Source organism: Electrophorus electricus, chromosome 13 (assembly GCF_041902795.1).
Source record: "Electrophorus electricus isolate QZ-2024a chromosome 13, ASM4190279v1, whole genome shotgun sequence".
In the NCBI taxonomy this organism is placed as follows: Eukaryota; Metazoa; Chordata; class Actinopteri; order Gymnotiformes; family Gymnotidae; genus Electrophorus; species Electrophorus electricus.
Window position 1 is genome coordinate 16,441,495 of NC_137509.1, and position 13,654 is coordinate 16,455,148.

The window sequence follows — 13,654 nt, forward strand, 5'->3', positions numbered from 1 at the left end:
GCAAAACTTTCAGATTTCCAAAAACAGCAAATTGAGACTGCAGTGAACAATGTTTCAATTCGTTTTTGTTTTTTTGTTTTTTTGTGTGTGGCTTTCATTAACATCTCTGAGGCTATTTCAGTTGTTTTTTCATCTTCCTGTGTAAATGACATTTAGCAAGATAATCTGTTGACAAGAGGCTGACATGTTTATTGGGGTAAATAACCACATGGGTTTTGTGGGTTTGAGTATACAGTACTTTGTAGCCTATGGCTAGTAGGCCCCTTTAATGTGTTTTAATTGTGGAACATATTTCATCTGGAATTAATCTAGTATTTATACTTATCGACAATGAAGATCAATAAGGCAAAATTAAAGGGAAATGTCTCATTTGTTTAATGTCAAGACTGTTATTCAAAAACATAATTTGTTCTGATGATTTTTGGCTGAGTTGGCTTGCTTTTCTTATTAGAAATAACTTCCCCAGCCTTGTAAAAATATTTGTTCACATGGAACACTTATAGTTAGTATACATAGGTTTATTTTTTAACATTATATAAAGGTGTTGATATACAGCTCATCACTCCTGCAGTTAAACCAGAGGATCATGGGTCCTAGGAACAGATCCTCCCCCTGTATCCTCTAAAATAGCAGGATGAGTAGTCCTCAATTGCACAATTAAGTTACCCCACTTTATTTGGGGTTTTCAAGTAAATGAAATCCCACAACAGAGATCCGGATCTATTATGTGGACTCTCCATCTAGCCTATCAGTCTACCTACACCATATGTTAATGTCACTATATATTTCCTAACTATCACTCACTCTCACTAGCCTATCAGTACATCTTCTCACTAACCTTATATCTAATCACTCACTAAATCACAATGTCAATCGCTGTATGTCGCTATGTCTCTATCTCTCAAATCTTTCTCCACTAACAAAATCCCTCATAATTGTTGTGTTTCCTTGACTTTAAAGCACTCTGAGTTTACAGGTGAGACTGCTGTGTGACCAGGTTTGTTTCAGATATTGTCAATCAACTTAAGGGAGACAAGTATTGCATGCCACCTGTAAACCAGGTAAACTGCAGCAGACGCTTCACTTAGCCATGGTCACACAACATGGGGTGTTTTGAAAGCTTAATACAAGTATTGAAATGTCAGTGTCAAGTGTCCCATCCCTAACTGCCACACACTACTTAGCTATATGGTATTTAACAAGTTACAATGCTTATTCTCTTTGTTACCAGTATTGGCCTCAGTCTTTTATTTTGAGATGTGGGCCACATGCATCATGCCAAACGTGGCCCAAGTACAGTTATTCAGTACTCAGCCACACCTCACCATACTACAGGTACCAGCCAATACTCAGCCCTGATGAAGTCCAACAGTATGCCGCACAGGGCCATAGACAGAACTTTTCTACTGGGGGAGCTATCTTGATCCAGACATTTTATTGGGGTGCCTCTTGGCAGATTATGAAAAATCTTTTAATGATTATGGTATCTTATTTAATAATGCCAATAGACTACATACCCCTGTATCACCAAAGGGTGTGGAATGGCCTAATGAAATATTCACTTTATTTCTTTGCATAGGCTAAAGTTTGGGATGCTAGCTTGGATAGTTATCTATCTAACTAACTGCAATAACCATCAGGCTAGGTAACATTGTTACACTGCTTGCTAGGCCTAATTAGCTTGCTAGCTAATGACAGCTCAGATTGCCATTAATGTATCAACTCACCTGATTTTCCTCTGGCTAGCTAGAAGTGTTGTCCTTGTGCTGGTTTTGACAGATGGTCATTAGCTAGTTGGCTGTCACTCTGCAATGACATCAAATTCTGCCCCTCTGCACTCCTCCTGCTTTGGTGTGTGATCCTTTGTTAAAAGTAACCTGTAAAGATTCCTTTCTTAAAAGTAGTCTACAATGACTGTAAAGGACAAGGCTTCTATGGGTTTATTTTTTCGAGGTAGTCATATATATATTTTTTATTTCTCTTTGAATGGTGGCAGCAACAGAGGGGGGGGCAAGCTTTAACCAAGGGGCAATGGAGGGGGGCCCAGCTTTAACTGGGGGTAGGGGGGGCAACGGAGGGTGGCCAAGCTTTAACTGCAGGGGCACTAGTCCCCCCCAATCCACCAAGTAGCTTTGCTCCTGATGCCAAATGTCCAATGCCCCACCCATATGTATAGTGATAACTGGGAAGGGTTTTTCTGGTGCTTCTCCCAAGATAGCAGCCCATAAACAGAAAAAGAAACACCACGGTAATACAAAATAACACAATATTACACACCAGGAATATTACAATCTACTAGACCAGGAAATTATGCTCTCCAGCATAACCACTTCTTGCAGCTTTTGTTCCTGACATATGCAAACTTTATTTATTTATTTAATTTCAGCATATATTGTTTATCATATCACTGAGTATGGGACAACAGAACCAACCGCTATAGCTGGACCTGTGCAATTGCTATTAAATGTTGAATTCATATGGAACTGATATTGACAAACTGGTTCCCAGTTTGTCCAAAATGGCCATTCACATCAGAATGAGTTGGTGGGCTGTGATTGGGATTTTAAATGATGAATTTTAAAAATGTGTCTTCTGCATTTGACACTGTAAATCCTGCTTTGAATGACAACTCTCTCTCTGTGTGTGTGTGTGTGTGTGTGTGTGTGTGTGTGTGTGTGTGTGTGTGTGTGTGTGTGTGTGTGTGTGTGTGTGTGTGAGAGAGAGAGAATTAACAGAATTTGATAAGCACAAGGGAGCAGTGTAATTAGTGAGCAGTGGAGAGGCTCCATCTGGACCAAAGTCCCCAGGGACAAGAGAAGAAGGGAGACAGAGAGGAAGAAAAAGAGAGAGCTGTGTGTGTGTGTGGCAGCTGTTGTGCTATGTAACCTGGGCTGAACCAATAAAGTTCAACAGGAGTCTGACAGCTGTGACATCACACTCTCCTTGGGCCCTTTGACAAACTGCAAACACACATGCATGAGCAAACAGTCTCTCACTCTACCTGACGTCATATGCACACCCTATCTGAATCAGATGCATGGGTGTGAATAAATGGTGGCATCGTTTCTCATTTTCCTGTTACCCTTTGCTTGGCATTTCTCTCTTTATCAAGCTCTCTCTCTCTCCCTCTTGCGCTCTCTCTCGCTCTCTCTACCAATCTCTTTCTTTCACTCTCGCTTTCTAGCTCTCCCAAACTCTCTTCTTTTTCTACTGTACTTCAGCATTTTTGAGCTCTTTAACTGTCCACACAGCCAGATGATGAACTCAGACTTGTAAACATGGCAAAAAATCATTAAAAAAAGAACTCATCAGTCTACTTCCACTTAGCCACAAAGGAGCTGAGAAGTTATATTTATTTCTGGGGTAAAGAAAGCAGATGCTGGCAGTTACTAAAAACAAAAACAAAACATGAATCACTTGTTTTTTTTCTCTTTAGAACTATTTCAGCATGTATGTAACCCTTGCGCATCATTTTGTTTTTTCCTTTGTTTAAAAAGCTCCAGTGTTTTGAATGCATGCTTTAGCAGACGTGTTCTTTTGTCAGACTTTGTAGTCCTCACGATGTCCACTATGCACAATGGTTTTGTTTCAGCAGTAAACTCTGCCCTTCACTGTAGCCAATCATGCTGACCAATCATGTCCAGCCAGCATTATGAGGTATGTTGTCCCAAAGGCTCACGGTGGACTGATCTTGTAAAGGTGTACAGCTATGTATGCCTGATATCTGCAGTAGTGATCAACCATTCAGTTGTAGATGTTGCTGAGCTACTTGAATATCTGACCTCTACCAGCTCCTGTAACCGAAGTGCATAGACTGATGTAATGTAATCAGACTTTAATGCTATTTTGAGGTACTTAACAGTCTGACAGTCTGCTAGTCTGAAACCTGCTGTGCTGTGATAATCAAGTGCAAATTGCTTTAGTATGAACCAAGCGAGTTCCACTTGAATTCATTTATACCATATTTATCTCATTCATTTTAACACTCCAGTGACAGGTTTAAAATAGAGACAGACACACATACACGAAGAACACTATACAGCTGGGGTCAGGTTATGTCAGGCTACACTCAAATTCTCATCTACATCCTGCAATCTGCATCACCCCCTGATGTGTGCTCACACAGTCTTCTCCTTAATTACATCTGGCCATGTTTCATATGATGAAAAACAATTAAAAATAGGAATTAAAAACCACTGCTTGTTTAAGGAGTGTGTGTGCGTGCGCATGTGCGCGTGTCCGTACACACACCCTCTTTTGAGTTGCTGTGTTAGTCTGAGTGTGACACTAACACCATATGGTGGTTGAGATCATCTATAACAAAGGATGGGACAACAAAGAAAAGCTGCTGGCTTTAAGCAGCTTCTATTTTTGTCCTGCACAATGATACACATAAATTATTTATAGAATGAGGGAAGAAATTAAGTGGAAATAGCATTAGAACTGAAATCAAGACTTAAAGGCACATTTAACCGATGCCCATTTGACTAATACATACTGCATCAAAGAACCCTGATGACTCTTTGAAGTCCACTGCTTTTATCATCAGTCAATATGATGAACAGAAAGCAGGTTCTCTTGGACAGATGGCTGACTGTCTTCATTTCTCTCACACACACACACATACACAAATACAACCCCAACACAGATGCCCACACATACTCATTAGGAGTCATGGCTATAAGCATTAAACATTTAGGCTCTCATTAAACTGGTGATTAGACATAGGAGGTTAGAAAGAGCAAGAGGGTAAGGGGTGGGGGTGGGGGGGTATTGTTTTGGTCTTTTCTTCAGTCTTTTGAATTAAAAAATGAATGTCCTGGTGGGCTGATGCAAAGGCCTATGAAGACCTTTTTCCATGTCTCAATGTTTCTGGCTATGTCTCCATCTCACTCTGTCTCTCACAGATCATGATTGCTCTTAGAACTCACCACAGTTGTACTCTGTTCTTTTGTGCCCACACAGCATGGCAAAGAGAAATGTTTATTTAATAAGCAGGAGAAAGTGCAATTTGATAATCTGTAAAGTATGGTTGTTAATCTTGTGTTTGTTATTTCTGCATACACACCTTTTAACGTCATTTCCTGAAAGACAGAATCAGTCTTTCAGTAAATCATAATGGATTAAATGTCATAACCATGATGGGACCAGATCTGAGTGGGACTCGTACTTAGTGGTAGAACAAGGATGGATGTGCACAAAACTAAGTGAGCATTTGCCCTTATTGGGGTCTTAAAATAATATATTGAAATAAATAATATAATCCCGGTTTATTATGCATTTATTAATCTTGAGCCATATTGTTCAGTAATGAATATGAATGATTAATTAACTACAGTCATTAATATGTCATTACAAGATGCCTAAGACTCTGGATCCATTAGGTGGTCCTGTTTCACGCCAGTTTTACTATATATCTGACAAGTAACACGAAAGGATGCAGGGTCCATTACCTGATGCCAAAGGTTTGTCAACATAAGAGAAAGGGCTCTTTACTCTGGCCCTTTTAACCATAGATCAATGACAGACAGGACGAGCTACAGCTGACCTCTCGGGGCTTCTTCCTCTGCGATCTGAGACACATCATTGCAGGTTCCTAAACATTTTTTTTTTAATATAGAAAACTTGAAGAGTAGGAAATAGGAATAGCTGTTGTGTCCATTTTGTCTTAAGGATTAACTGCTTTTATAGATGGTCTCCAGGGAGAACTAACACCCCAGCCCCCCACAAGATAAGGTACTGAGTTACTGCTAGCTGTGACTGTATAAATTCACAGCTAGCAGGAAGTGTCTTGTATCCATGAGTGTGAACATGTGCATGCAAGTTGAACACAATTCAACACAATGCATTACAAGTCAGTTATGCACAACTAATCATATGTATGTATATTGAAGGGTAGTGTCCTTATGCACTCAGAAATCTAACTTACAAGTTCATGTTTTCAAGTGCATCTACACACATTGTGTGATATGAATGTCCCTCCACACAAGCCCAAACACACATCTGAACCACAGAGCTTGACCTTCTCCCCTGCAAGTTTCCCACAACCACACTTTTGAAAAAATATATCGTTTTTCTTTTACCATCCATGTTAGGGTCCTGTTGTGTCACTGAAGCCGCTGCATGATCAAAATCTGAACCTAGGGCAGCATCCCAGACCCTGTCAGTGCAAACTGGACAGCGGCACATGCAGGTCTTCATCAGTCACTTTGCCAAGCTTCCCCATTCAGCACCACTCTAGCCCTTCCGGCTCAACAGTGCCCTGTGTCCCTCTGTGTGCCTGGGGGTCTCCGAGGACACACTGATCCGCATTCTAACACAGTGAAGAATCTAGGCACCCTTCCTCTTTGCAGATGTTACGGAGCATACCGGATGGCCAGGAGTCTGATTTCACTAACCACCTTACACTACTTGGCATTCTCCTCTCAGCTTTCACAACCACTGGGAGAGTGTTAACAAATGGAAAATCTTAAGAGAATGTGTTTAGATTAGAATATTCTTTCTGATAATAAAAGAATAAAAAACAGACACATGCCAAGGTTTGACAAGATGGATCAAAGACATTTCTTGCATGGCCTATAACTGAGATTCATTGTGGTTAAGTGAAACTTTGTTTTATTACTTAGCCTCCCAAGGTATATTATTATTTTTTTTAATTTTCTCTGGGATGATAATTTGTTGTATCTAAGGAAATTAAAGCCCTCATGAATTCCATGCAAAAGTTAAATCAGACTGGCTCATAAGGATCAGGAATGATTCATTTTATCAAGCTCCCCTGAGTGAGACTCCTGATCAGGTTTCAGCTCAACCCTGTATATGAATGCATTAATAAGGGTATAAAGCAAATAAAATGATCAGCATAACTATTTTGATTAATTTGACAAATATGAGCTGTTGTTTTTAGCTTACCAAATGTAGCATTAGAAAATTCTAAAGTATGCTGCATTACCTAAAAAAGTCCTACTGCCACACCATCTATAAAGACCATGGACAAAGACTGTTGAGTTCAGCACTAATAATGAGCCACAATGAAATGCACTTTATTAATGTACGTATAGGTCAAACCTACTACTTTGGTTGAAGTGAGAAGAAAATCACATTTAACATGCAATGTGTGGAGCAATGCATATAAACAAGTAGAAATGAGAGACTGAAGAGGACAGATCTGCACTGATCTGACAAACGTTTGTCCTGTACCAGTTCTTTATGGGTGAAGTTTCATATGGCTCGATCCAGTCAGGTCATAACCGGATCGTCCATCACTGCCACACCCGCCGACACTGCATCCTCCTGGGATTCGTTGCCTGGCAACATGGGCTGATTGAGTTTGGTTGGATAAAAATGTGGGCACATGCATGTGTGTGTTTATAGGGGAACTGGTATATGAAAGCCGATGAAGGGTTACTGTTGCTGTGTAAACCTAGTGACTGTAAATGTAATATATAAATATTAAATTATATTTCAAATTTTGTTGTTTTGAAATTACTAAACTAAAATTCACTTCTTCCTTGATTCTGAGGTTGTAAACTAAATTAACCACTAGATTGATTAATTAGATGTTCATTGTGAATATAAGCATGCACAAAGGTGTGCATATGGGTGTGTGGGTGTGTGTGTGTAAAGGTCAGTATTTTCTCCCTACTGTGATGTAGTGATGTAAGGCCTATTAACTCTGATCCTCTCTGACAGACACTAAAAGGTTTTCCTGAACTCCCATAGTCTCTGTACCACATAACACACCTGAAGAAGTCATAGATCTGTAGGAGACAACACCTCTCACCTCCTGCCGCTCTCTGTTTCTCTTTTGGTCTCTATCTTTTTCTCTCTCACCCCCCCCCCCCCCCCCCAAATGCACACACACACACACAAACTAAAACATAGTTGCTCCTCTGGCTTGGATTTGTGAGTAGGGAAGGCTCAGGCATTGCATGGTCCAGAGACCTGGACTCATTCATCATTGTAAGGTATCTTGTGTTGCTGTGTTCACCTGCTTTTAGGTCTACTTTAGATAAGCCTAAACTGAAATAATTTGACTTCATCCTTGTTATACTCTCCTTGTCAGCCAGCTCATAAGCAGTTTACCTATCACTACCACTCCTGGAGACCTATCAAGAGTCTATCAACCTGTGTACTACCTTTATCCTTCCAGAGCCTACTTACACGTTTTCTACAGACTTTTCCAAAATTTCAGTTACTCTTGATGTTTTTAACTCACATTAATTTTTTACCCTTGGCTTGAGTTTTCTCTTATCGGTAATCTTTTTGTATTCATATTTGAACCACCTGAGACATCCCATTTTTGTTTGGTTCTGGTGCGTGTTCCATGGTTTACATTGAACATGGAAGGTGTGAATATACAAATTCTGCCCCTTATGCTCTCCTGTTTACTGAGCTATGTTCTTTATGTTCTTTATGATCCTGATCCTGTGGTCATTGGTGTCTTTATTTATTTGCTTTTGTTTATGAGATCATCCACTGTATGACTGGATGATCAATAAGTACGTTTGGCAAGATTTAAAGTTCAAACTTCAAATTGTGAATTTCTTTGAATAAGTTTAAAAACTTAGACAATATTGTGTTGTTTACAAAAATTTATTCATACAAATCTTACAACACTTTTTTAAAATTTTTTTTTTTTACATTTTTGTTGGTGAACTCTTTTGCGGTTCCCGTGTGTTATTATAACCTATTCATCTACACAAGAAATAGATTTGCTTATTTAAGATTCATTTAAAGTAAGGCTTCAGGCGATGTTAAACTTTAAACACACAGCATGAGTTTCAGGAGTGTGAGTGTTCAATGATTTCTACTCAGCTACCAATCACACATGATGTTGTGATGAAGCTTAAACACAACAGGAAATGGCAGAGGAAGTGGAAAAAATTAGGGTGGGACCAGGTGACATTTGAATAAATGTAATGTGATCCAGTGAAATGGAGGGAGTGGGGGGAGTGTGAGCAGGTGATGTGCAGCATTGGAGGGCCACTAACGTGCCATCTGAGATTGGTGGCCATTTTTAAAGTCGAAGCAAAGGCACCCGAGCTGCAGGCTGCCCTCCTGTGTCACAAAGCCTGCAGGAGAACGCATAATTAAACACAGATTGATCTCACGCTCACACCTTCTCTCTCTCACATACTCTGCCACTCTCTCCCACAAATACATACAGGCAGACAGACACATGCGCACACACACCACAGCTGTGTGTTTTAAGATGTTAGGGTCTTTATTTCATTTGTTTATTTGTTTGTTTTTGTTTGTTTATTTATTATATCTGTATATTTGATAGGTTTTCTCTCTCTCACTCACTCTGTGTTTCTTGATATTTGTTACTGAATCAGATATTTTTCTTCCAACTCTTCCTCAGGATTTACTTTATCTTTTCTTAACATACTTTAATCCTCACGTTCATTTGTATCACCTATGACTGAATGAAAGTATGATCCTTCTAATGAACTTCCAGTATCCCAATAATATTCATAACTAAGGAGACAAGAGAGAGGTGCCTAGAACTCCAGGTCGCAAATTACATCCCTCCACAGCATTACCAACTTGACAGACCATAGAAGAAGGAAAATACACAAGTGGGGTGAGCACAGAGAATGTAGATCTCTGGCATTAACAAAGGCAGACTTCAGAGGTAGTTTAATCTGCAATTCGATCCTTATAATTATTATATGGTTTCTTAAGGAAAACGTGTGTGCACACACACAAACACATGTATACACAGACATTCATAGGCTGGAGTCCCAGCCTCATGGATAGAGGAGTGGAAAAAAAGTACAGCTCAGAAGGATGACAGATGAGGAGTTTGGGTAGACTTTTGCAGGAGCAGCAGTGTGGCTAGGCCTCTGTTCTAATGCTCTGACTGTGTACTGGAGGGTGACCCTACTTGATTGTCCACGACGTGGAACCCGAGAAATATTTTGCGACAAACCTGCTGACATGAGATAGACGTCATGGTTGGTGGAGAGTCGAAGAGCGGGGCGGACAGGTGAGGGAAAGGTTTGGCTTGTGAGATTCAAGCGATAGATGACGAGAAAGGAGGGGGAACTTCACGGGAGAAAGAGGGAGGGGCGGAAGGCACCCCTCCGAAAAAAAGGGCTGGACGGCAGCGGTGGAAGGGGACTCACCAGGAGATCGGGAGGGAACTGCCTCAGCCAGTTCCACAAATATGCCTCAAACTCATCCCCATCCGGGAGCTCCCCAATGTCTATGTCTTGTAGAAATTGTGCCAAATCTATGTCTTCAGGGCTGTTGTAAATGAAAAACACTACACTCTTAATTACAAGTTCAGAAGTATCGAAGGAAGGTAAAATTCAATGCAACGAACGTCTTCATGGCAGTTTATTTACTCATGTTCATGTTGGCTGATATATTTAAGTCAAGGTATCCGGAGCAATGCACACTCACTTTCGTAATGTCTAAAAATAAATAGGTAAATATAGACTATTATTTGGTCAAACTAAACGTTTGGTCCACAAAGTAGATCTGTGCGTTTTCAAGTGCTTCAGTACAAAAGAAAAACAGTATTATTATCAAAATATTCATTTTAATTTCTTTACTTCATACATAAATACATGTTTAAAGAACACAGGCGCGATCGACTCATTATCTCAACATTCTGAATGATTTGGGGCTGTACATACAAGATCGTTAGATGTTTGTATTTTAAAAGCGCTACAAATAGGCGAGCCGTCGTCCTTTGGTTCTAAGTCTCTGTCTATACCTTTTGCCAAGGACCGCGGCCAGATACTTCTTCACGGCCATTTGCTTCCGATAACGACTGTAGCTGTCCGTGAAGACCCCGTCCGAGTGGCGCTTGGATAACGGCTCTGTGTCGTCCTCCATTGTGCTTCCTCCTCTGCGCACGAGAGAGAAAACCACGAGCGCGTGGTGTTTAGACCCCTGCTGCGCAAACGCAGGAGTTTAATGCTCTTCATGCAATCTTCTGAAACTCATTCATATCAACATAACGCTTGCTTAAGCTGTTTCTTTCGTGTCTGTCTACCCTAAATGAGAGAAATAACTGAGATGGCAGTTCACTTTCTCGATAGGGTTATGCAGCACTTCTTAACAAAATTAATGATAAAACATATCATACATACTTTCAATGTATTATTCAATGTACTTTTCATTCTATTAGATATATTTGTAGTAGACATATACAGATTATTTAGTCCTTGGGACCACTCACAAACAGGCGACATAAGTAACACGAAACAGAATGGTGAACAAAGAACACGCACTAAATCAGGTATCAAATCATGATATTAAAAAATGGGGCGGTTGTTTTCAGAAAGCGGGGAAGAGAATATGAGTAGAGAGAGAGGGGCGGGTGGGGGGATAGAGAGAGAGAGAGAGAGAGAGCGCTTACCCTACGCGTTTAGCCATCAGAGAATGCAGGTATTTCCGAGCTGATAACTGACCCAGCGCTTTCCTGTAGGCTTTGTTAAACATCCCATCTGCATGCCTTTCCGTTCTGGGGTGACAAAACGCCAAACACAGACATTTTCACACACCCAGCACGGCGGGGCAACATTTCGGACGACAATGTGTCATGCATTGCCCCAAATAGGGCCGAACACAATTTCGAATGTTTCACGCAAGCCTAACAGTTTTCAGGTAATTCGATTCGAAATATACTGTCTAAACTCACTTGCTTTGATCTTTTCATACTAAGTTGATCTATTTTGTTCCCATAAGGATCTGCATATTATGTTCAGCTAATCTTATCTCGACCTACTGCAAACTGTAGGTCTTAAAGAAAGCACAAGACACAGAACATATGCATCACAAAGATGAACGATACATCGACAGAAAGATTCCACACACGGATGAGTGGAAGAATGTCTAGATGACCGAAACAAAGAGGGCATGGAGGGAAGCTTCACCTTTTCTCTGGTGGATAATATAACGTGAAGACATCATCCACGACTGACGGAGAGCCTCGAAGAGCAACCTGGTCACTGTCAAAGGCCAAATCTGGTAACGAATTACCTTCTTCGTCGTAGCCCGCATTCTCCAACCTGAAGTAAAGTAGTCATTAGAGGTTTCTGCGAGTTGTTAACAGATATGTTTCGGCCTTTGATTTTTAGTTTAGAACTTTTGATCATACAGAACTAACCATAACTGACAGTAAAAACTGACTCTCCAATAGAAAAACAAATTAGTTTCGTTTAAAAACCAAGCAAATACAATAAAATATATAAATATAAAAATTTATAAAAATAAATACTATTTATTTCATTAATTACTCTCCAAAAATACTGTAAATAAAAAAGTTTTTCACAAAAGAAAGGTCTTCAAATATGTGTTCGTAAGTACTCCATTATCACGCATTAAAACAACCTGTTCAAATTTCTTACTTTAATTAATTGCACGATATCTTGTTAAATTCTTAGCAATGTTTTGGAAAATAATTTTAATTAATGTGTTATATCATTTAATTATTAATTCCCTTATTTGCTTATACAGTCATCAAGACAAAGGACGGAGCATCACGGACAGGATTAGAAAAAAAACAAACAAACGTTTTTTTAAATAGAATAGCCTACGCTATTAGTTAATGTCGCTTAATTTTTGCTGCGAGTTCATCGTCACCAGAACGAATGTTTGTGAGCTTACGATAATTAACCATGTCTGTGAAATAATTCTATCTGTGTTTCCATCCTTTCGTTTTTTATCTATCCTGAAACGTAGCCGCCTAGCTGTAGTAAAATTGCAATAGAGTTCACTCGCGGGTCCGGTAGACACGGGTTTCGTACCTGACGTTTGGGTAGGTTATTGGAGAACACACGCTGCAGTGCACAAGGAGCCCGTAGATGAGGAAGGCTAGAGTCGCTTTGCTGCTCGACATAATTCTGCGGGAGAGAGAGATGCCTTACAAACGTTAAACTAAAGTACATGAACTTTTCTGTATCGCACAAACTGAAGTTTGATTTAGAGCTCTTTTTTTAAATTATTTTAAAACTGTATCTGATTAAGAGAAGCGTTCAAAAGTTTAAAACTTAGTTTTTCCATGAAGCTGGAACGCAGCAGGTGTCACGGGTTCCACCACTCACAGAATCATGGAGAAACCAACCTTTCAGAGGATTTCTTTGTTCATTCGAAAGGTAAAAGTCTACAACTTTTCCCAGTAATCAAGCTCCCGATCTTAAAGTACATATAAAAAGTGTAAATATGAACTGAATTATTCAAACGAAACATTCTCCTCAAACTCCTCAGATGCTTCCTATTTAGTATGTCCTTTGAGCTGTTCCATATGAGCTAAGAAGTTAGGCGTAAGTGACATACCTACAGCAGCGGAGGAACTGGATGCAGTCCGGATTGAGGTTGCGATTACAAGGATGAGATACGATCGCGCTCTCTCGCTCTCTCTCTCTCTCTCTCTCTCTCTCTCTCTCTCTCTCTCTCGTGCGTGCTTTCAGACCTCTACTGTCCGTCTTTTCCTCTTACGCTAAACTTGACTTAGTCGACTTGGTCGTAGTCTGTCCTTGCGTTTCTGTTCAAAAACAACACAACACACCAAAGTGGTTTTCTTAGATATCCTCGTTGAGAACGCTGTTAGAAGTCGCAAGATCATCTGCCCCCATGTCTTATTCTCGCGGCGGCACCGCGAGTTTTATTCTTCCATCACGAGGCGAGCCCTTTTCAC

The 13,654-nt window shown here is 40.1% G+C and overlaps 1 protein-coding gene across 2 annotated transcripts; it reads right to left on the reverse strand.

Annotated features, from left to right (window-relative positions):
- Positions 1–8,621: 8,621 nt before the first annotated feature.
- Positions 8,622–13,654, reverse strand: adcyap1a (adenylate cyclase activating polypeptide 1a). Of its 2 annotated transcripts, none has more exons than XM_027013138.3 (7): positions 13,082–13,262; positions 12,765–12,860; positions 11,892–12,026; positions 11,375–11,479; positions 10,727–10,861; positions 10,131–10,251; positions 8,622–9,071 (listed from the first exon to the last, which is right to left on the reverse strand). In XM_027013138.3, exons 2-7 carry the CDS (start codon positions 12,854–12,856, stop codon positions 9,063–9,065), a joined length of 597 nt encoding a protein of 198 aa, XP_026868939.1. In that variant the 5' UTR covers positions 12,857–12,860; positions 13,082–13,262; the 3' UTR covers positions 8,622–9,062. The 2 variants fall into 2 exon arrangements, with proteins under 2 accessions (XP_026868939.1, XP_026868937.1); XM_027013136.3 differs by lacking the exon at positions 13,082–13,262 and adding an exon at positions 13,294–13,654 and having other exon boundaries at positions 8,623–9,071.